General features: G+C 35.1%; 1 protein-coding gene across 2 annotated transcripts in view; it reads right to left on the minus strand.

Moving 5' to 3' along the window:
- The window catches only part of Osbp (oxysterol binding protein), a 143172-nt gene that overhangs the window by 80895 nt on the left and 36356 nt on the right, over positions 1 to 25921 (minus strand). The window contains exons 2-4 of one of the 2 annotated variants that reach the window (XM_081768779.1): positions 25468 to 25673; positions 7752 to 8005; positions 5124 to 5298 (exon numbers count right to left, since the gene is read on the minus strand). In XM_081768779.1, the coding sequence (XP_081624905.1) occupies positions 5124 to 5298; positions 7752 to 8005; positions 25468 to 25673 (635 nt within the window). The remainder of the gene's footprint in view (positions 1 to 5123; positions 5299 to 7751; positions 8006 to 25467; positions 25674 to 25921) is intronic. The other variant, XM_081768780.1, reaches the window with a different exon arrangement.

The raw sequence follows: 25921 nt of genomic DNA on the forward strand, positions 1-25921 counted from the left end.
TATTTTTGAGACATTTTTACCAAGTAAGATTATCATTAATAGCTTAATTTCCTAATATTTTTCTGTGGAAGAGAAATGCACAATGGAAAATACGTTAATTTCTTCAAAATAATGAAGTATTTACGATTCTTCACTACAAAAGTTTTGAAATAAAATGAATAAATCGTAATCTGATAGTTGAACTGGAAAAGAATCGAACATTGGTCTCCTGTTTATCAGGCGGGAGTTGTTCTATTGTTCTATCAATGATGCAGTCTTTTGTGTTTAATATTTATTCTTCGGGCTTCAACGAACTAGATACCAGAGCTCTCTCATGGCTATTTGGTTTTACATTTGTCCGGTGCGGGAGATTCACGTTCGACTCCCGGCGGAAAGTCGGTGTGGTTCGGATCCCACGTTAAGATGTAAGTCTACGTCTCATGTAGCTTCGGTGCTGAAAGGAACGCTAAATTCCAAGCCAACCAACTAGATACCATTCTGTAATCACTTTGAAAATGCAATCCAAAACTCTTATGGACGTTTGGATGATTCTTATGTTTTAAAGTAGCAACAGGAGAATTTTCAATTACTTCGTTTTTAGATGATATTAGTCTGGTACAATGGTAGAAGTAACTAGAAAATTCGCTGCTGGATAGGTTTGGAATCTAAACTAGATTTTTCACTTGCTGAAAATGCTCTATCACAGAGCAGTGGTTTGCTTGTACAAAAAGTAATTGACAAAAGCTGTCTGGTTACTTAAGAAATAATTCACAAACACAGAAACTAACTGTTCTACTGATAATTCAATAGTAGGGAGTATGGCAAGTGGAACATCAAAGTTTGAATTCTCATCATCTGTATTTTTTTTAACTTATTTAAATACTGTCACATGCATATTGATACCAAAGAAGAAGTAATTCCGGAAAACATTTATCTACAAGCTACAGAAGATATCTATCATATCAGACAGCACCGAATAAAACAAAACTGTGCTTACGCATTTTAATTTATTCTAAGTACTAATTTCCAAACATTTAGTTTCCAGAAACATACAAATGATATAAATAGTATAAATAATCTCAAATCTTTAATATATCAGTCTATAAATTTTGGCCAGTTTATCAATTTTTTCCTCACTCTCCTGAACATTTTCATTCACCACTTATTAATCTGCGTGACTGTTTCTCTGATTTGCCTGCATAAAAAGAAAAACTTAAAAAACTACATGAGCTTCTATCAATCAAGATAAATTAATCAAGGTGTTCAAAACCATTTTTAACAAACTTTGGAGATGAATTCACTACTACAACGCAAACGAGAAACTAAGTAACTAAAATACTCTTATAATGTAGTGAGTATTGTTATCAGTAAAATACTAGGAGTACTAAAGCCAATATATTTCTTAGAAATCCGGCTTCCTGACTAGGAGATGTTGACAGCTTTATATTAGGTGAATGCTTTCAGTATTATAACAATTACTATCCAATTCTTGTATACGTATCCCTACTTTTAATTTCCACTCTATTCCTTCCAACTTCCTATTTCCCTGTTTCGCACATACGACAATTTGATAACGCAAATATCCACTCTCCCCATGCTTTCCGTTATAATGCCCCATATGATCAGCCTTACATTCATAAATTCCTACACGGTAATGCTAAAAATAGACTACGTTAAGACAATGAAAGTGTAACAGGTAGCAAATATCCCCAGAAAACATTCACATAAAATGTTTGATCCTTATAAAGCTTACATGGGATGGATTTACAAATGTGACGATTTGATGAAAGTACTCAACCAGTCACTACCTGGACTCTGTAATTATTGGCCGAAGTACAAACGAATTTCTCTCTAACCACCAGGCGGATATTTACAGTTCAATAAATTAGGAGTCACTGAAATAATTAAAATTTTTGATGGAACTTTTGATAGACACAACTATACAAAGTATCTCAATAGAACAACAAGCGTACTTTTGCTGTTAATATATCTTGTTTGTGGAATGAGTTGTAAAATACCACGGGGAAAGAAAAAGTCAATTGATATAATTTATATTACTATTGCAAGTAACTTACAAAAAAAAAAAAAAAAAAAAAAAAAAAAAAAAAAAAAAAAAAAACCCTATCCACTCACATTATGAAATTTTGTATAATTCTGGCTACAATTCATTTTAAAAAATCATTGTAATACGATCTGGCTAATAAGGTAATTCTGATCAGGCTGTCTGCAATTTTTTGAATATGAATCAGATGAAAATGAAATGAAATCTTTACGTTTTACATCCCATGGTTATGCCGGTTAGGCTAAAGGAGACGGTGATAATGAGAAATGAATGACATGGTGGAATGAAGAAAATGGGAGGAAACGGGAGAACCCCGAGAAAACCCACGCACACAGTTTTGCCCACCACAAAGTTCACTTGGCGCGAGCTGGGATCGAACCAAGGACACCATGTACCAGGGGGTGAACGCTCTACCATTCAGCCACTGAGGCCCAGAATATCAGTCAAGTCAATACTTCAAAAATACTTTGGTTCATCTCATTGTATTGTCCTTAGAGAGGAACCTCAGGCTTGAAAGACTGTGAAGTCATTGCCGATAATGAGAAAACAATGCAAATGCAGTAAATAAAGAAAATTCATATCACATTTTTTTTTAAATATCACTAATATAAAATCCTGAATTTATATCAAAAGATGTGTGTCAAGTTGTATCACATCTTTCGAAATAGTCTATTCCATTCACCTATATAATCATTCCTTTCTTCCTTATATTTCATTAAAAGTGCATTTACGTAATATTTATCGGCAAATCTGCACAGTAAACACAAAGCAATATAGAGCTCATTCGTTGTTACATGCTTAGCTACGAGTTTTCGGCGTGGGATACACAGGTTTGATTGCCGGAGGGAGCACAACGTGATTCGGATCCCACGCAAACTATACGTCTTATATAGCCTGTGTGGTGAAAGGGATGCTAAACTCCAAATCAACCAACAAACAATGTATATGTAGTAGACACACCACACATCTTATGATTTATTCTCCTAAAGTAACATACAGGTATCAAATGAAAGTATTCATACGAAGATACATATTAATATCCTCTGTATTTTGATTACAAAGACTTCGATTTTGTTTTGTTTTTGAATTTGATTCGGGAGAACTCCTTGTTACTAGCTGTAACTGAAGTCAAATCTGCTTCCTTTTCAGTTCTGATCTCTTCACGCCAATAGCTACTTTTCCCTTATCATCTTCAATTATATTCCCTTTTGTATTCTACAGATGTTTCTGGTTATGCTCATAAAGAATTATTAAGTTCTCTGCCTTTCCCTCATTTTCCAGAATATGGAAACCTTGCATATAATTCGCTGTAACTTTTTCTTCAGAACTTTCAAATTCGCATTCGTATGTAAGATAGTACAGAACATTAGGTATATGTTCTTTGAATTCTTGAACTTTTCTTGCAAGTCTATTCATCAAAATGTACTACCTACAAGTGCTAGTTGAAGGCTTTAAAAATGGAAGTGTTTATTATTTTTTTCATATTCTATAGGCAAATTATAGTGTAATAAATCAAGTCATCTGCACTTTCATTGAGAAGACATGGCTTTCATCATTAGATAAAATTAATTCGAAGAAGAATCTTTTCCGATTGTTTAGATAATTTCATTACAAGCTGTGTATGATAGTAAAGAGAAAGCTTCAAAATCAGAAAGAAGTAGCTAGGTGTTTATAAACGTGGCGTTTTAAACAGCTGTAAGAGAAAAAAAGAAAATAAGGATCAACTTAAAGTGAAATTTCAATGCAAGGGAATTTACTTTTTAAAAAAAGTTCTATTTTGGATGACAAACACTTTTAAAAGCCAGAGGCAGAAATCTTGTGAAGATAGGAAATTAAAACAAATGTGAACATATCAACTAAAATCAGAAATTAAATCCAAACATAGTCGCAAAATAGCATTGGACAAACAACTTTTAATTTTTTTTCATAGTAAATACCAAACAAAAATTACATAAATTAATTATATAGATTGACTTCACTCCTTTTCCATTCTATAATGCTTTTTATAATTGAAAGAAAAAATGCTTTTCCGCCTATAGATCTTGCCTTATTAACAATTTCGGAATAAATTCATCCCTTTGAACAGTTCTACAGTAATGTACATGTAGTAAACTTTATTCATATTGGTTAATTCATTTCGATGTTACCGTAAAATTCTTACAAATAAGAACAGAATGATAAACAAACCAACTCCAACCAATAGTGAGCGCTATACCCCCTAGACCACCGTAACCCCAGAGATTTGAATTACAGAACACACTACATGAAGATTTCATGTATAAAATATTGTGTATAACAAGACTGAGTTTTGTAACAATTTATAAAACTCAGTCCCGAGAAAGAAGGAATTACGGAGACATTTAACACTACTCGTAAAACCATATGCATAAGACAGAACATACGCTACGCTTCTTATATTTAAACAATTACAGTGCTGACTCCCTTAAGGCATAAAGACGCAGATAATAAATAACATTCACATAAGATGTAAATGTAAACAAAAATTATAATCTGGCTTTTCTAGGCCCAATTGTAAACACTGAATTCGGAGGTAAGTACAAAAGGAAATCACTCCTTTATTCGACAAACTGAAGATGATAACCACGAAGTGATGAAAGAAACAAATTAGCAAAGGAAGTTATTAAAACTATATTTGACTTCCAAAAAACTCTTTTACTACTCAAATTTACGGAAAATTTAGAGTGCAGTTTAGTACTAGAATCCAAACAGTATTACAGAAAAAGTAACACTGTATCAAGACGGTTCGGTTCGGGCTGTACCATATATGTAATGCAAATTCATAACGGAAAATTTGATGTACATATTATTATAGAAGTACAGGAATTGGAGATATTAACGAAACTGTGTATAGTTTAAACACGCTTCCTATGAGCGGTAAGGTCCAGTTACTTAAGCAAATAACTTAAAACAAATTAAAAAAGCAATAGATAGATCCAAATGCTAGAAAAATATTCGAAACTTTTTTTTTTTAAACCTTTAAAGTGTGTCGCACAAATTAATTATATGTAGTCACACGATAACCGTTTGCATTTGTGGATAAATAATGATATAATATACTCACGTCTAGCCGGCATAATAGTTTGGTGCTCTTTAGCAGCCTGTTCTAGGTGCGAATGCTGCCTTGCCAATTGCTCCACCATGTCCTCCAATCGCGCCCGTTGGTCTCGTTCATGCTGCAACATTTTCTGCCACTTGCGTCCCTGGGTTTGCGCTAGATCTAAATAATCTGAGCAAGCCTAAGGGAAACAAAGTACAGTAATGTTAGCGTAGAAGATAAAATAAAAATAAAAATAATAAAAATAATAATAGCATTACTTTGAATTTATATTTACAAAGTGAATATGTCAAGAATGTTTTTAAGTGTTTATATGTTTCAAACTAGAGAAAGTATGATACTGTGTTCATAATTTTGAATCAATAATGATATACTCTCTCTTTATTGAAAAGAAAGGTCTGGTACAAAAGAGGTCATACAATAGTGACCTAAATTTAAGCATCAATGTTGACAGCATGAGAACGTAGGAGATTCTGTAACTGTATATTTTGTGCTTCTTGATTCATTATAGTGTGTTGTATTATAAGACTGAACTCACGTTCGAAAGAAGAGTAAACATAACATAACGGTACACCTTCGCAGTAGGAAACATCAAAGGTCTGACATAAAAATGCCAAAGAAAATATTAATTTTACACAATACTTATTTAAAGACTAAAACTGGCGCATTTTTAATCATATTATTAAAAATGATGAATGCAAACCACTAATTCCAATGACTGCGTCTATAAATTTTACTGGATAGTTTCTTAAGTTGTGACCACAATTTTAATTTCTACAGCTACATCTCCATATACAATGATGGGCTGCACTTAACAAAATTTAAAACTTCAATGTTTTTGTCAAGATTTGGTAATTCCTCAAAAATTATCAACAGCTTGAATTGGCAACAAAAAAATCATAAAAGTTCACGACAAAAGATTGTTTTCAATACCTGCCATATTCAACATATTTGGGTTAATGGTCTTCTCTTCAAACCTTTTGTCGGTTTTCAATACATTAGGAGGAAGCAATATCAGCTAAGTTCTCTACTCCAATGATTATGTTTTAGTGTGTTTAATGTAATGCCCTTACTTCAGTATTGTATTACTATATTCTAGAGTTTATTGGGTCCAAAGTAAGTCTTTGAAGTATGTACGTCTTATTTTACTATCTTATATTAGTGAAGATCAAATTGTTCTAGAGTTTACTAATGATCACAGTCAACAATTTGTCATATTTCCTATTATTACTTAATTATTGCGAAGAAGTTAAAAGTGAAGTGAATTACATGGAAAATAAAACACAGCCTAAGAGGGATTTTCATATTGTTAGTTTACAGGTCTCTCATAATGTGTGTTGAATTCCCATTTCTTTCAAGAAGAAATTATCATAAAGTTTTCTTTTTTACATAAACAAGTTTTCCTGGACGTTTCTTTCCAACTTTGAACCCCTGCACTATACAGCGATTCAATCTTCATGTAACTTAACATGGTGAACAAGGCCACAGCTTTAGTAACCGAAAACGTTAAGTAACAATCTTAAAGCGCAATCAACGGAATTACGGTTTCCACTTATCAATTTTAATCGTTTTCCACAATTTTCTCGACATTTTGATCAATAATTTACGATTTCCGTACTTTCCTCCATTTCTGATAAGCTTCCTGGCTTCAAACTCACGAAGGGCTATGAGCAAGTGCATGATGCCTTATCACACCTTTTTCTGATTTCAAGTAACTCGTCAAATGATCCACAATGTTGAATCAACATTGAAAACTCTATGCGCTCATACGGGAACGAATCCGGGACCATGTGCACCGGAGGTGCATAAGCTAATCATACGGAAACGGAAGTACAACCAAAATTTATAGAATGATCTAGAATATGAGTGATCTGCAGATAACCTTAGCTATTTGTGATCAATCCAAATTCAGCATATGTGAAACCATTTCCTGATTTGGAGCAACACAACTACTTGATAGTATTAAAACAAAACAATAATTTAAATTCTGAAATTGCTTACGCTTTAACATTGAACTGATAATATTTATTGACTGTATTTATTTATTTATTTATTTTTATAATTATGATGGACTATATTCCGCTGTACTGTTTCGGAGACATTATAAGCCTGAAATCTGATGTGAGCGTAGCGTTTTCTAATGCCTGATATTGTATGAAAAATATTCTCTAGAGAATAAATTCTTGCAGAAATTCAATTATTATTTACTCCGTTCAATCTACAGTATACTGTAAGTCACTTGAAATAATATTTTAAATAAGTTATTTTTAAAGTTATAGTGAACGATAAGTGATGAACTGCCAAACCGTACGAAAAAAAAAAAAAGTTTCTGATCATGAATAAAGTAGATGGAGAATCGACTCAGGTTTAAAATAACACATTTTATACACAGTTTAGGAATATTAATGTTATGTTGACTTGACTTGGAGTAAGCACTGCTGTACGCTGTCGACTTATAACGGATGTATTGGAACACCTGTACTCATATTTCGCTATACTTTTCTTTTCTTCAATTGCAACTTTATATATAAAACTTATACCAGACATTATTCCTTCATGTATATAAATGTTTGTCTCCTTATTTCTTTAAAAAATTAACTTGTTACATGCGTATATAACACATGAAATACTCACATTAATCATAGCTGTGGACGTTATTCTGAACAATGTGGCTCTTTCATTAACTGCCTTTATTTTGGATCCAACATCTTGATTATTGTCAAGACATTCCAATTCAGACAACGAACGCTGAAGAGCTGTACCATGCTTTACAATAAGTTCGTTGCAAGTCTGGAGATCTTCTAGCCTTCCTGCTAATGCCTTTACTACGTTCTGCAACTCATTTTTGTCCGAGTGACTCTGGACTTCATCAAACTCCTCTTCCTCTTCTGTGTAAACGAGACAGGTAGCGGTATTCGTAAAACTTAAATTATGACTACATTAAAAAGAAATCTAGAGATGAAGTTAGACAAATATAATGAAAAGTTCTGAAATCTATCTGAACATTAGTTTTCCTTTCAATACCTATGTTTTTAGTTAAACGGTTCTAAGAAAAGATGTTATTAGTGACATGTGAATGGCAACAGAATTTATTCTTATGTTGCATAAAGCCATGTACCATATTTTAAAAACGTCTCTACATCCATTCACGATTAGAACTTCTTTTAAGCTTGATTAGGGTTCAGAATCGATAAGATATTTCCAAAATTATTGGTGCGAATTAACCACGGAGAATTTCGAGCTTGGGCTCTCCCACCTTGAAAGTGTGAAACGCCTATAGGAGAATTGTAAGCAACTGAAAGACAGCACCATATAGGCTAAGGTTGGTGATAAAAAACTGAGAAATAATTATTCAATACATCCCTACCTGAAATCAAACAGAATCAACGAATCAAGAACCTAGACAAAGGGGGAAACTTAGGTTCACAAAGGCTAGCACCTATGAATGAATTAGTTCGAGGTGTGTGTAAATACAGATAGGATGTAAAATTAAGTTTTTGGTGCTACTGGCAAGCAACGGACATGAACCTGTCATCCGGACATCCGACTCAAACATAGTCCATTCGATAAACATAAGAAAGTTATGTTCATGCACAAAAAAAATTAGGTGGTATGGACAACGGAGTAAGTCTCTGGAGCCCATTAATCCTGTTAGTATAAAGAAAATCGTAGACTCGCAGTGAAATAGCTATTGCATCAACACTGTTCATTGAAAAGTTATGGTTTATAGTTCATTCTCTTCAGCATGAAACAAGCTTTCCAGAGGTGCTATGTATTGGGGTCCATAACTTACTTTAACAGGGAAAATTGAGAGAACGTCGGGAAAATTTTCTCCAGAAATCCCTTCCATCAATGTACATGAACAGGGATGACACGTTCATGTCCGTTCCTTGTGAGGATTCCCATGCTGGGCTTCTGTTTTTGAGGCATGAACTTCCGAATATCGTACGCCATATAGTACATTCTAATTAGGTATTTTCTATTAGAGTCAAACATATGACTCACATTTACTCAAAACTGCATTACGTACCTTAAAGATGATGTTCTTTTCATACGCTTCCGCGACTATTTAACGCACTATGAAGACAAATTCTGCCTACAATTAATCAAATGTTCTCTTGCACTTTGTAGAATCTCAACTTTGGAGGCAACAATTTAGAAAAGTCGGATTTGCAACAACTTACGGCAAAATCTTGGAAACTAATATATGAAGATGTGTTGGAGTTGAAGGTTCAGTAAATTTATCTTTGACCTGGTTCTCAATTCTCATATCGTAACGAACTACATTTCTGAAACCTTATTGTTCATATATTCAGAAAACATAATACATATATCATGCATTTATATATTTTTTTTATTTTATTATTTTTAATTTCAATATCTGAAATTCAAATTTTCGATACTGTGTGTTTCTGGTTAACGGAAAAATATTTAACACTTAAAAAATATATGCAAAAGTTAAACTGAATTAAAGCTTAACAACAAATACTTGCTGGAAAACTAATTTTCCTCGAAGAAATTGAACTATTTAGAAATCCAGATACTTATGTATCATCCACAAACTAGTATGGAAAATAAGTACGGTTATTTAATACTTCGTTTATATATATATATATATATATATATATATATATATATATATATATATATATATATATATATATAAATATATATAAATCAGGTGTTCTAAACATGGCACCCACCGACCACAGAGCACTATTCTACAGGTCATAATAAAGCAAAAAATATGTACATTTGCATACCTTTCGGGTATTTATCTAGATACACAAACTGTACTATGTGGCAACGTCACAAAAAAAGAACCATAGAGTACATCTACTAATCTATCAAATAGTTGCACAGATTCTTTCCAAATGACAGCTAAAGTCGATATATATATTGATACTAGCATCACTTATTAGCGTAGCAATTGAATTAACTGCTTGATGTATTTGTAGAGTGATGCTAATGGTCCGAAGTTAATCTACGACGTTGCCACATTGTGAAATTTTGATTCCCTAGCGGCTGAAGGAGGCCCCGGAGGGCAGACCATCATATAACATCTTCATTTTATTTTGGCCTGTAGAATAGTGCTCTGTGGTCTGTGGGCGGCACATTTAGAACACCCGATATATATATTGTAAAACACACGTTATATTTAGCAGCTGGTGGTGACAAAATTTCATAAAATTGTAATCAATATTTTGAGTAAATAGTTTAGCCAACACACTTGATAAAGCTACCAGGGCTGGATTAACCCATCTGGAGACCCAGGGCTAGGAAAAATATATGGCCCCTGCTGACTTCCCTTAATACATATCTGTAAGAGTATAGTAGGAAAGTTAATGGAATATTTTTCATATTTTTGGTCATATTTTATTTTATGATGATTGTACCTTCATGATTCTTTTTAGATAGCCAGTTGAGGTTTTGATCAGAGTGAAGGCCCCTGTCTACCTGAAGGCCCGTGGCTATAGCTCCTTAAGCCCCCTGCCCCCCTAATCCGGCCCTGATAGCTACCTCTATTTTCTGGTATTTAAAGAGTAGAAATCCAAACGATATAATCTGGCTGTGTATTATCCTAGTCTTAAGGCTTGTCGCTACGCTCGCGTCCACTTTTTTCAATTTTAGTAAATAACTTAAAAAAGAATGAAGAATATAAAAAATGTAGAAAGTAAGCCAGGTATATCAACAAATTTCCACTAAATAAACTAATAATTGTTTTAAAAGCTTTTTTATAGACTGGTAATTTGGGTGCACACTTGATGACGTCATATTTGGTAAGCACCCAAATTTACCCACAATGGGAAAGATACTAACACAAATTATGTAATGACATTCTGGAGACACTACACATATCTACAAATGAGGAGAATTACTTCCTCAATTAAGTTCTTTACTGTCTTTAAGTTACTCACTAAAATTTAAAAAAAACAGGAAAAAAAATAAAGAGTAAGCTTAGCGAAGAAAATTAATAAATACTATAAACCAGGATGGTAATATCTTCAACTTAATTAAATCATGAACTCAGTCGTATTTTTTAACAAGAGCAATTATAAAAAAGACCATTTCAAAAACCAGTATTTTGTAAATGTTGTAGTCATTGAATAAAATTAAAAAGGTGATTCTACGAAAAGAATATTTTTACAAAACTAGAATCACGACATGGCTTGTGCAGGTGCTCAGAACAGAGAAGAAAATTCTAGATGAGAACAATAATGGTACACATTTTCAACTTGGAAATTTTTGTCGATTTTGACTTCTACTTATGTGTTCAGAATACTTCAAATTAATTAATTTGAAATACGATTTACACACAACGCGCTTAGCTCCCGTGCAACAGTGATCTTACTGTTAGTGAGTCCTGTCTCCCAGTGACAGTAACAAAATAAATAAATAAATAAATAAAAATAAATAAATAAATAAAAATAAATAAATAAATAAATAAAATAAGAATATAATGTTACGTAAATATCTAAAAGATTGAAAAATATAATTTATTATATAGTTATAAAAACTAATTTTGTGCGTTAAGAAAGTAAATCTAGATAAACTTTTATGTCAGGTACTCTAAAAAAAATATTGAGTATTTTAAGAATATGGCGCTAATGTCCTAAATTTCCGGGTATACGAGTCTCAGCGGATCAGGCATAACGTCATTTAATAGCTGACTGTTGAAGCAGGTAAATGTGCTAAAGTATTGGAATTCTTATAATTAAACGTAAGATATTATGCCTGAAGTCACTATGCGTGAAGAAGAATGAAATTTCCGCAAAACTGAGTTACATTTTATAATTTTATTTTGATAAAGGCGTAAATGCTGCGTAGGCACATAAAGAAATTTTTTTGTTGTTTATGGGCAAGATATTATCAAAAACAATACCCAAACGATTATACAGTTGATTTATTTCGATGTTTAAGATGCTAGTCGCAACGAGTGACTAATCACAAGAAAAGTGAATAATATTTTGGCAAAAGTCGAGTAGGATTGGCATGTAAGCAGTAATGATATTGCTAATAACCTAACCATCTATCACCAGTGTTAAACCATTTGGAGAAAGCTGGTTACAAAAAGAAGTTCAACGTTTGGATGCCACATTATCCGACTCAAAAAACACTTACTCGATCGATTTTCTATCTGCGAATCTTTACTTAAACATAACGAACTCGAGTCATTTCTGGAGTGGTTGATCAGAAGTGACAGAAAGTGGATAATTAAAACAATATGTGAAATAGATCGTAGTCGAAGTGAAAAGCAGCTCCACAGTCGGTAGTAAAGCGTACACTGATGTCCAGGAATGTTATGCTATGTATTTGATGAGACTGTAAGGGCATCGTGTATCACGAGCTGCCGTGTCGTGAGGAACGATAGACTCGGACCTATATTGTTGAAAATTAGCACGAGTGCACCTAGCAATTCAAAAGATACAGCTGGAACTCGTCAACAGGATATTGCATATCGCGCTGACAACGTCAGAGCAAATGTATCTTTAATGACCTGTCAGAAATTGACAACTCGGCCGGGGTATTTTAATGTATCCACTATACAGCCCGGACCTGGTGCCATCAGGTTATTATATGTTTCAATCCCTGCAGAACTCCCCGAATAGTGTTAGTTTCAAAAAAGACTTGTGAAAACAACGTATCACAGTTTTTGGACCAGAAGGTAAACAGCGACGTGATTATCATGTTGCCGGAAAAAAATGGCAGGTCATTGGTGCATATGTGGTTTCATATTCTTTTCAAATCACAATAAATGTCTTCTCAATTTTGACCTCCAAAGGCTAAATGGTTGTAAACAAGCTGACGTTTGTATATTTGGGAAACAAACAGAATGGAGTTTTAAGAAGCGAAAAGAAGACTTCCTTACATCTTTATTTCTGGTAACAAACCGATTAAGTTTGACAAACATAGCAGACTTTCTGGGAAGTGGAAAATACCACATCAAAGTATTCTTCTACAACTTGGTACGCAAAAAACGAAAGTATCTTCTTTTCACCAAGATAGAAATCAGAAATAGGCAAATAAACAAATATCATGAACACCTGAGCTCAACCACGCTGGAGACTCAATCATCGGACAATGAAACCGCAAATCTCGGCATTACCACGACAACGGAGAAGTTAAAACAACACTGAACAAAGACCGTCAATCTACAAACTACAAGATTCGAAGACAGTGCTATGAGATAAAATATCATCAAGACAAAAATTGTAACCTAAATGACATATTAAATTATTAACATATATACTCGTGTTCCAAGAGTTCAAGAATTAACTCCCGCTCTGTGAAGGCTATTTTCTTTATAAATGACTAATTTCATTATTCAATGCAGTTTTCATTATTCAGAGCGTTAATTAAATGTCAAAGTTGGCGTTATTTTACAGTTGTTTCGTAGTAAAGTAAAGATTCTGCCTTTGTAAGATTCAACACTGAACATTTATTATTAAATACAATTCTTATTTCTCGTATTTTAAGTTAATTATACTGGCGATGACAACGAGTGTCTCAGTTATCCATTTTTATTATAGCAAGTAATTATTCATTGCATATTCACACTCATTTTTCACATGGATTTGCATATCTCCACTTTGTAAATCTTTACTTGTCTTTCTATATAACAAGAGGGAAAAACAATCTGTGCCTATATACGTTAGACTTGATGACATGTGATGGTTGGTTGTCTATCTTGTAATCAATGTGTTAAGTGCCACTCAATCACTAATACCCATTGCACAGACTATGTTGTCAACAAAAAATGAAAAAATGAATCTGAACATAGTGACTTAAGTGATAGCACAAATGGCATCGAAATAACAATTAATCTGAAATAGAGTTAAAGTACAAACGTCTTCAGTCATGGCGAAGAATACACACGTGAAAATACTGGAAAGCAAAACCAGAGCGCCTGAGAAGCAAGAACGAACAGAAATGAATAAATGAATGAAAAAAAAAAAAAAAATCTTTTAGTACAGTTAGTTGGTTGGAGATTTAATTGGAGGTCAGAAGCGAGGTTATATGCCCTGTCACGAATGACTTGAGTACGGAGCTGTAAATGGGAAGAAAGTAACGGGAGGATAGGCGGAATTCAATAGAATTTTTCTATAACTCTGGTCTTTAGAAGGCAGTGAAAAATGAATATGTAATTCGTTTGTGAGTTGAAAAAAAAAAAAAAAAAAAAGTGTTAGTCGAAGATCAAACAGTAAAATTACGGTTAATGGAAATGGTTTTTAAAAGAAACTTTAGTGGTACTAGTAATGGAAGGCTATGTAGGCTGATCCATAACCATCCTAACAAATTAAGTTGTTTCTTATCTAAGATATTTCACCATCGATCATGCTCAACGTGATGCCCACTGATATGGACTTTTGCACTACATGTTTCCAATGCAACAGACTTTGTTGTAGCTATGCCAAGGGGTATGTTGTCCCACTCCTGCTTACAGGTGTTCCACGTCATTTACTGTGCGAAACCGACGCGATGACAGGCGTCGTTTGAGAAGTTCAAAACCATGGTAGCCCATGGGACTAGGACCCGAATTTTTAGCGAGAACATTCTCGATCGGAATAGCATGGACAAGAGCTGCAGCAACTATGCGTTCATATACACGATGAGTATTGTTGTCATATTTCGTCTGAGTAAACAGGGAATGGGACATGTTCTTCGTAAAAAGCAGCATTGATTTTGACATTTTTTCGATCTTAAGAATCTTCAACTTTCTTCTATAGCAAAGGCCAATAACAACCATAAAACCTTTTAAGAAACTTTCTTTACATAAATGCACAAAGTTTCATCTATTATTTTCATGGGCACCCCCGCAGGTGATGGGCCGTACGAATCACTTACATAGATTCATATTTCATTAATTGTCACAACATACTTCTCGCAATCAATCGCCCCTGTCCACCCTTTCTCTTTCGCTCTGCGATATGCTGTTGTGTTGACACACGCACATTGCCCTTGCGGACAGTTTGTAGCCTCAATTTAGAATGGATTGTGGCTGCTACACAAGAGCTTTAGAGACTGAGACAGTATAGATTTTTTTCTCTCTCTTTCTCTTTGAAACCCGGTTTGACAAGTGTTGCCGTCTGCAAGTTGTACCGATGGAAATGGATCAGCCTCTGTAATAGGGATTCTGAAGAAGATACGAGAGTCTGGCAGTTTCAGAACTGATATAGAATGAAGAAATGAGAAATGCCTTGAATAAAACATGTTGTAGGAATATAAATTTTGTAAGAGCTTATATTAAATTATATCGAAACAGTTCAATAATTACAATAGGTCCACAAATATTATTAAAACTGTGGCTATTTACAGGAAATGAAATGAAATGGAAGCTTTAAGTTTTATGTCCCACGGTTATGCTGGCTAGGCTAAAGAAAACGGTCATGATAAATTCAGAAAGTGGGAGGAAACAGAAAAACCGCGAGAAAACCGACACACATGGCGTTTGTCTACCACAAAGTTCACGTGGCAAGAGCTGGGATCGAATGAAGGACCCCATGCACCAGAGGTGAACGTTCTAGCACTGAGACACCGCGGCAACTGGCTATTTACATGTGCAGACAAAATCGGCTGTGCACAATAAAAAGCTTGGAAAACTGAAGCGGCATATATATATAAAAGAATCTTGGGTTTTGGGGGTATTTTTTAGACTTTCAGTCAAGCAGCTACTGCATCGTCACTATTTACCCTAGGATCATGGTTAATACCTCATTCTCTTCAGAATAGAGCAGGCTTTCAAATGGTATCACTTACATGCCCATATCATATACCAGAAGAGGGAAAAAGTGAGGTCAAAGGGAAAATTTCGGGGATTTTTTTTCACACTTTGGGCTCCTCTGGAACGGCCCTGTGTGAACGTAAAGATCTCAAAAAAAATCTAATAAATACTACTCGGTAGACTGACTGTGTGTACCAAATTTCAAGCTTCTATCTTGAATAGTAAGGACGGGAGAAATTTTATCAAGAACCCCCACAATGCCCCATATTACCGCAAAAGACCCTAATCTCAGGTAAAAAAAAAAAAAAAAAAAAAAAAATCCTGAGACATCCCTATTTACCCTAGGATTATAATCCGCCAATCATTCTCTTTAGAATAGAATTGCCTTTTAGACGGTACCATTCACATGTCTCCATCATGTATCTAGTACGGAAAAATCCCGAAGAAAGGGATTTTTGGTTAAAATATCCCTTTTTTCAACTTTTTGCCCCTCTGGACCCCCCTTCCCTGTTTTAACGCAGAGATCTGAAAAAAAATCTGATAAATACTACTAGGTGGACTGAATGTTTGTGCAAAATTTCAATCTTCTAGGTGCAAAAGTAAGCCTGCCAAAAAGAAAAAGAAAGAAAATACCGACAATACCCCATATTCCCCTATATTGAAGGATATTTTGTAAAAATTCCCCGAGACATCCCTAATTACCTAGGATCACGGTTCACTCATCATTCTCTTCAGAATAGAACTGCCTTTCAAACGATACCCTTCACGTGTCTCCATCATGTATCTGCGGGAAAATCCCGAAGAAGGATTTTTTTGGTTAAAATACCCCTTTTTTCCAACTTTTTGCCCCTCTGGACCCCCCTCTGTTTTAACGCAGAGATCTGAAAACATGTGATAAATACTACTCGGGGACTGAATGTTTGTGCAAAATTTCTATCTTCTAGGTGCAAAAGTAAGCCCGCCCTCCAAAAAACAATACCCCATATTCGCCTATACAGAAGGATATTTTGTAAAAATTCCCTGAGACATCCTTAATTACCCTAGGATTATGGTTCGCACATCATTCTCTTCAGAATAGAGGTGCCTTTCAGACGGTACCATTTACGTGTCTCATCATGTATCTGAGGCGTAAAAATAGTGAAAAAGGGATTTTTCGGTTACATTTTTTTTTTCCTTTTTGCCCCTCTGGATTTCCCTTCTGCTAACGCAGATCCGAAAAAATCTGGTAAATACTACTCGGTGGACTGAATGTTTGTGCAAAATTTCAATCTTCTAGGTGTAAAAATAAGCCCGCCAAAAAATAATGAACATAGGCCTAATAAAAGAAAATATATTGTTTAAAGTTATGACGTCATCACTTCTTATGTCTCGACGCAGGAGATGTGAATCCATACGTAACGTGTTCCACAATGCTTCTGGACTTGAAAAACACACCCGGACGAAAAAGCTCAAATAGGAGAGTTATAACGCAATCAGGGTTCCCACGCACTGGCAAAAAAGATACTTAGGCAAATTTTCCAGGGATATCACATAAAAATTCCAAGGTATTTCTGACAAAATATACCTATTCTGAAGTTATAATATGCAGTTCAGCAAAATATTACTTGACTGTTAACCTTTAGACCAACACATCGCTATGGCAGATTAACTGAGTTTCAACATCATCTCCTTTTCACTTAGCTTTTTCCCCACACTTTTCACTTCCTCTTCTTTTTGTTTTGCAGACCTTCTCATGCTGTTTGATTTTGCAATGAAAGTCAAACTGCCGCACTGTTCCGCTTTTTCGGCGTATTTGTCAGCAGATTTCTGTAGTTCATCTATGTAATCTTGTGACCGTTTCTTTTTGTTCTTCAGCTCTTGAACAGCATCAGCAACTTCTTTCCTTTTTTGTGATGACTCTTTTTTTGCCTTCTTCTTCTGTTCTTCTATGAATAACTGGTACTTACTACGAGCACTTGATGCAGAAGCTAAGAGTTCCTTCGAAATATCTACTTTTGTTACATCACCAACATAACTGACGTGGTTACATATTATTCTTTGCGCTTGGAATGACTTCTGCTGAAGATTTTCGATTTCAATTTCCTTATTAGCAGAAAATCGTCTTTCAACTGTGGCTTGCCCATGTGATAAAAGAAGAACTGGCTTCATCACCTGCAACCACAACTTATTGTATTTTCCTGACGAACCAACTTCTCTATACAGGAAAGCATCAACACTTTCTTTGCCTGAAATATGATCGAATTCCTTATATACACCGTTGTTTGGAAGGACAACAGCATCAAGAAAATCTCTGTACTCCTTCATATCATCGCAAGAAGACATTCCATCCTCAATTCTATTTAAGTCTGTCAATGTCTTTAATAATCTCGTCATCATTTTCTGACATCTCGGTTTATCTGTTCTCATTAATTTGGGATTCAGACATTGTATGGCACGTGCTAGTGGGTATTTGATAGGTGACTTTTCCAATATCTTTTTTGCAATGCAGACAAGAAAAGACCTGTATTGAATCTTGAATTCTAGCACACGTTTTCCACTGATGGCCTTGCTAGTCAGTGTCTGATCAAGCTCATGCTGAGCTGCAAATCCAACATCAATGTTTTTTTGGATGAGTGTAATTTGCAAAATCTTGTGTGTCTAATTTCAGTAGCTGTGGAATATTACCAATGCTTTCAACTTTATTATTCAGAATAAATCTTATTACATTTCGCTCTAAATTATAAAGATCATCACAGAGGAAAGGAATCATTGGCTTGTCCACCTGGTACACTGTCAAGAAATTGTCGATGTCCTTTGTGACTGATATGAAAAAATGGAGCTTTGCTGTTGTCAGTGGATCCTAAAAGTGGGACTTAACGTTTTTAAGAAACTGAGTTCGGGGTATTTGACGTTTTACTGCATTCATCAATAAATAGTTTTAACTCTTCCTGAATCTATAGTACTCTCTCGGCAACAGGCAAATTTTCCACCCAATGGTGCCCACAGTGTTTCAGTGGGAACACATGTGAGCCAGTCATTTTCATGTAATCCTCCCTTCTAGCAGGGAATCTTGAAAAAAAAAACCTGTGCAAACTACTGAAAAGTTCCAACAAATGCCACCCTGTTTTGTTCATTCCTTCTTTTACAGAATTATGTACGATGTGGAGCCCACAGCTTCCCACATTTAACAAATGCACTCCTGAAGTCTGTAGCAACTGTTCCTGTAACAAACGATGAAACTTCCAATTGACATTCGGCCCATCCATGGATACCTGAAGAACTTTGTTTAGGTTCAGTCTTTCAACACAGTTCTGGAAATCTTCCAGCATCACTTCAGCAGTAGAATGTCCCATGAATGCTGAACTATAATACCGGGTTACCACCTGTAAGTGAAAAAAGTAAGTTTAAGTGCATTTGTTGTACAGAAATTACACTATCTGACCAAAGCACTGTTTTTATTAAGTAAAAATAATAAAAACAGTGTTTTGGACAGATAGTGTATTTCTATCGTATACAGAGGGTGTTTCCGATCTATGGTGACGAAGTGAAACACCCTGTGCAGCACCACCAAGCGGGAAGAGAAGGAAATTACCAGTCGTGTGGGCACCTTGGACCATTGACTGTATGTGACAGATGTGATAAGTGCATATCTGGACGAATGCCGCCGTAAATAAGTGCTTTTTGGGAGGGCTACATAACTGCCCTTTCCGACGTAAACACTGCGTGCTAGCCTCTTAGAGTGGAAACTTCGCTGTAGGGCAATTGCCAGGATGCAGGGCCACCAAATAGAGCACTCTCGATAGTGGCAACATGGTTCTCTTAAGGTTAGTGTAGTTTGAAATCGTCACCATAGATTGGAAACAACCTCTGTATTTTGTTTTAAACAATAACATCGAGTTCGTAATCAGACATGATAACTTACAATATCAAGTTTTAATATAAATCTTACTCAAAATAGAGAAATGTGATTTTCGTCATATCGAATACTTCATTTCGCTTCTTTTATTTTAAAATCTTGGCATCAGACTACTAATCAGGAACTTTGAGTAAAACAAAGTTCTGATATCCGTGCAACTAATCCCCTTCAATCTCAATCAAAACCAATCTTCCCCAACTTCGGTAGGACCTTAGATATACCTCCATATGTTTCTGTTAGAGCTCAGAACATTAAGTATAAGTGTCATGAGTCTAAAATGCCTCTGCAATTAGTTCCTTTGCTTAATTATGATTACAAATAACTAAGTCGCAATTAATAATATTGCATAATGTGTCTGTACCACTTCTTTAGCATCGTAACCAAATAACGGTGATTTCCACTATAACCAAAGCTGTATAAGTTGAGAAGATAATCTTAAGTATTACCTTTTAAAGTGTCAAAAATGACGAATATTTCGCAGAGGTGAGCCAAAAGTATACTTACTCTAGGTTAAGTAAAGCTAGTTTAGTTACTTTTAAAAATAGTCTACACATCATTACACTTAGAATGATGCGAGTATTTAATAACAAATTGGTTCTTGTATTTAAAACTAACACTAAAATTTTCAGTAACATTTACTTACCCTGTTGTTAATATCCCAAATGCGAACGTGGATATCCATCTGTTTCATAGCTGTCGTTGAGTTCAAAGTTTCATCAGAAAGCAGAACGTAACTTCGCTGCGCAGACACGTAATCTTGAAGGAGATTTTTGAAATATGGCGCCAAACCAAACACACTTAAATATGAACACTTAGTTTCACCACATGAAAACTGTTTGGCCACATCACTGTTGGGGAACATAAGAGGTAAAAAGACTCGAAATGTTTTGACAAGAATTGTATGAGTAATGCGATGTCACGACTTTCATTGCCCAAAGTACTTCAGCTCGCAAACAATCGTAGCGTGTCACCTGAATGGTAGGTGATGCACTGGTGGATGGCAAATCGGCTTTACTAACTTCTTTCCGTGCATTACCTACAGTAGTTTTCGGCTGAAAAAATTTCTCCACTGTGCCGTTTCGGTTGTTTGTCAAAGCCAAATGTTTCTTTCCCGCTGCATGACTTCGAATGGCAGCCTCACCCATGTTGCAAACATCGAGCACTTGAGCAAAGCACACATTTTACACTGTACTTGTCCGGACCCACAGTCAGCCACTCTTTATATTCTTTTTTCTTCAGCCAAGTTTCACTGAACGTAGATTTACCTTTAGGCAATTTTTTTTTTTTTTTTTTTTTTTTTGTCTAATCGTTAAGTAAAATAACAAGAAAAGTATCGCTATTATTCAACCACATGAACAAAGCACAATCTATCAAACGAAGATCGCCAGTGAAATAACTGGACATTTCTCTTTCCTTCCTTCCTTCGTAATGGATATTGTTCTGAAGGCGGTAGCACGCCTTTGAGCAGTTTACACGAGCGGTTGAGGAACCGTAAACGCATAGTATACACATTGTTCAGTCTAATGCACTCTTGCTTTTATACAATGTCATTGCAGATTAAGATGTGACGTTGCTTAATTGTTACTTCGACTACACAAAAAGGTCAAAAACATGATACGAGAAGCAAAACAGTAATGTTTTTAAAGCAATACACTAAGCACAGGAATCTCTAATGAACACATCTCTCCACAGAGCGGAAATGTATTACACCGAACATGGTGTATACTGTGGCACTGAGAGGGAAATGCCCTAGGTCTCGCAATTTTTATTTCTCAGAACTGCTTTCGTTCGCATTCTATTGCATGTAATTGCAACTAGTTAGGAAATTGAAAAACTTCCACTTTTCCAGGATTTTTCCAGGACTGCAAAGAAATTCAAGGATATTTCAGGACATTCCAGGGTAATTTCAATTTCCAGGGGCGTGGGAACTCTGAACGCAATGTACCATAAAACATACCATAAGATCCTAAAAGGGTTAATCACGTTGGAATCTCCTCTCTCACTCTCTCTCTCTCTCTCTCTCTCTCTCTCTCTCTATATATATATATATATATATATATATATATATATATATATATATATATATTGGAAGAAAAGAAACTACGCGTGTTTATATGGCGTAAAAACAATATTGTACAGCAGATGAAACAGTGTGCAGTAAAGCTTAAACACATCATCCCATATTCAGATTCTTGCTGCGGCCAAATAAAAGTTACAGTTGAGAGAATATTTCCCCACCTTTTCACACTCCCAGCTTAGAACAGAAATTTTTCAACCAGAGCATACAACGAAATTATATAGAAAACATCCCGAATCTTTGTAACTATAATTGAGGTTTCAAAAATGAGAAACGAGAATTCCAGAATCAATTTCTGTCTAATGACTGGCTTATTGATTTAAACCGATCCTGTTGAAAATTCAAAACAGACAAAACGTAATCAACGTGTCTAACTGATCTCTGTTACCAGAAAAAATCCAAAAACATACCATCTCGGAATATGGCGGTAAAGTAGATTTTCGTAACGCAAAATGTAAGTATCTACAAGAATACACGAATGAAGAATTTCATCGCGTGGTCTTATAATGACATTGTTCTTCATTTCAATGTGTTAATCTTGTCTTTAATAAGTGACGACGCTTATCTTTAGCTACAAAGAACCTGGCGCTATAACTGCCAAAAAAGTAGAGAGATTAACAAAGGCAATAAATAAATAAATAAATAAATAATCACATCTATTACAATCCACAACTTCAATATACCATTGCAACAGTCTTTTCTTATGTAAATACACGTGATACTGAAAGCATTGAAGATAGCATTTTCGACTACGACGATACTGACGAAACGTATGAAGCAATCCAAATGAAACTATGAGATTGCAAACACTAAGAACAGTTACACATTTTTACACAAACTGTGCAGTAACGATCACCTCATAGGAAATAGATTTATTTTCAAAGCTACAGAAACAGATATGCAACAAAAATAATAATCTACCGGAAAACAGATATGAAGGGTAAGGGGAAAAAAGAGGGAATGTCACAAAACTGCATTTTCGAGAAAACTGCGATTTAATATTGAAAACCGCGTAAGAAGAATAGGATTACTTACATCTTTTGCCCCTTTTTACATGATCATTTTTACATCTACGTATGCATGGCATATACAGTCAAATAGTACCAAGAGTCACCAACAGATAGGACAAAGCACCCGAAAAACCACATACATGGACATTCCTTGTTTTTCCCCTTACCCTTCATATTTACCTTACTCACATAATTCTACGCAGTACACATTACGCATTGTCTAGTTATTGCAATATTTATTATAGTACTTACGAGATTCGAGCACTTGCAGATACGTATAAAATATTTTGAGAGTACCTCGAATCACACGATCAGAATTTCTCTATGCTTGTCGAATTTTCGCAAACAGAACTACTACTTTGTTTCTTGTTTCCATTCGCTTGCCTCCTTTATATTGTACAGTCAACAAATTAAAGATTTTACGAACTACATTAGAGTCTTGTAACTTTATTTTTTTAATACTTCAACAAATCTAAACAACATTGCTCTCTTCCAGAAACTGTATTTTTCTAGAAGGTAGTCCTACTTTTCTGTAAGATAAAATGTAAAACCTATCGCACCTTCGCTTATCTCTTTTCTGTTGTGATTAGTTTTATTACTGAAATTTAATGTTCCTTTCCAGCACTGAGGCTATATGAGATGTGGTCCTACAGGAATTAACTTGTTTAATGCTCTCCTAATGAGAATCGAACCCGGTACCATGAGCATCAAGACACGTGTGCTAGCCGCTAGATCAGCGGGAAGAGCAGAAATGGCTAGAGTGAACTAAATGGATTAAACGACAAACAAGGCGAAAGAGTGTAACCGCTTTTCGGCTCTTCCCCCTCCCCCCCTGCTGTCCTACCAACGAGTACTTTCAGATCTGAACTTACCTGGTTAAGACATTAAAGAAAATTTCTAAAATGAGATTACAGAACTTTTCTCGGATCGCTCTCAGGTCTCAACAATGAGATGAGCATCAAGCACCGACAAGTTCGGATGTCTCGTCTCGAAATCTTCACGGACATTTAGATGATCGCTCAGACCACGACACACAAAAATATCATTTATACATGCAACAAAAACACATTAAATAAAATAATACTATGCTTATTTATTAAATGCACTATGTATAAAAAATATGAAGAAGAAGAACAATCATAACACTAAACGCTGCTATGGATGTAGACACTTAACTATTTCCATAAACATAAAATTATACTTGAATTTTACGACGTTATAGCCCTTGGAAATTGTATTTGGGGTTCACCACAAACGCTTTTCTCACACCACTAAATAATGAACATTAGGATTAGCACTGTGGAGTAACACTAAAGGTACCCCACAACGTAAGTTCCTGGATGCTGCGAGAAGAATTCATAAAAGGTTGACAGTAGTATCCAGCAGAATAAACGCAGGTAGTCGCAATGTATAATTTAGGACATTCATAGGACCAGTTTACTAATTATACGCACTGGGTCGGAGGACCCGGGACTTCACTAAATGGAGGCTAGCCGCTTTACCAGTCCTCGAGCGGTCACTAGACGTATGCCCCTTTACTTAATTCTATGGGGAATTCAACGAATGTGTTGGCTATATCGACAAGCGGAGAAAACTCCTGGAGTTGAGGAGCTCCAGGTGCGAGCTGCGTTGACCAACTGGTCAATGTTAGCAGTTCACTTTAAAATGTAATCAGGTTAAGCCACCTGTATGGATATGCAAATTAAATGTTGAAAGAATCTGCGTTAATTCACAGTTCACTGGCCACAATGTAGAAGGCAATTGCGATAACTGGTCTGAGAACTTCTAGATAAAAAGTGGCTGAACAATATTGCTAGGCGAGCCTAGCTAGGTCGCAACTGTCCATGCTAAGTATTGCAATAAGTGATTGAAAAAAAAAAAAAAAACTTAATTTAGTTCCAAATAACTATAGAACGTGGCCTTTGCATACTAATGAGTAAGGAAGAAACACTGAAGATCCAAGTAGTAGAAATACAATTTTCATATATATATATATATATATATATATATATATATATATATATATATATATATAGTTCAGAAAGTGAATGTGGTCTTTGTTACTCACTAAAATCTCAATGTGAAAAAACGTTTCACATATACCTGTACGTATTGGTGAACGATGAAAGACTCTTTTGTTCTAATTCGTGGAAAAGAAATCGGTTACTAGCAGTCCCCATTGAAGAAAAGAAATTATTTGCGTAGCAAAAATAAAGTATAAATTGAAGAATGATTTCTGTCTTTCTAAAATATACAGAGCGTCCACAAAAATTACTTATATAACCTGGTGGCGGTTATAAGAGATAAAAGTGTTATTATTGGTTGTTCACTGGTTAAACTTTAATGTAAGAGCTGAATTACACGAGTTCCCAACGAAAATCGAATGAGATTCTTCTGCGTCGATGGCGAGAACGCTAACCATAAAGGCACAAAGGAAACTCACGATAACATTGTGTTTACCACAAAAGTACTGAATTCTGTGAAGTCTAAGATTATTGCCAAATTTATTTTTAATTAATGTTTCAAACCCTTTGAGCTAATTTTCAGCACGATGTACGTATTCAACATCTGAACTACTAGTTCCGTGGGAGCATACTTAGAAAATTTAACACAAATCGTACAGAATTCTTCATAAATCAACTTACCTGACTCCATGGCACGTATGGCTTTGGCTTTAGCCAGCTCCAGTGCTGTAACCCAACGCTGTCTTTCAACTTCGGAGCTAGCTTTTATGTGAAATGTTTGAGTCCCTCCATTTGAAATAACAAATGTACAAGAATCTTCTGTGTGAATTAAAGCTCCATGTAGACTGATGGTTCCTCTGCATGTGTGCGCCATTTCAGCTTGGTTCCTAGACCAAAGAAAACAAACATTTAACGTAAGATCTATGAAAAATTAACGATTTATTTACTGTGAGCATTTAATATAGAAAAAAAAAAAGTTCGGAATCAATGCAGTGAACCATATTTGTTGAATATATTGCCTAGTAATGAAACTGACCAAACACAACACACACATACTATGATTTGTAAACAATCATTACCCTTCACCGGATTAAATTAGAACCGGAAAGAACCTACTGCCTTGTTCCTACAGTGC

This window comes from Thermobia domestica, chromosome 8 (genome assembly GCF_964235325.1).
Source record: "Thermobia domestica chromosome 8, izTheDome1.hap1.1, whole genome shotgun sequence".
NCBI classification, from domain to species: domain Eukaryota; kingdom Metazoa; phylum Arthropoda; class Insecta; order Zygentoma; family Lepismatidae; genus Thermobia; species Thermobia domestica.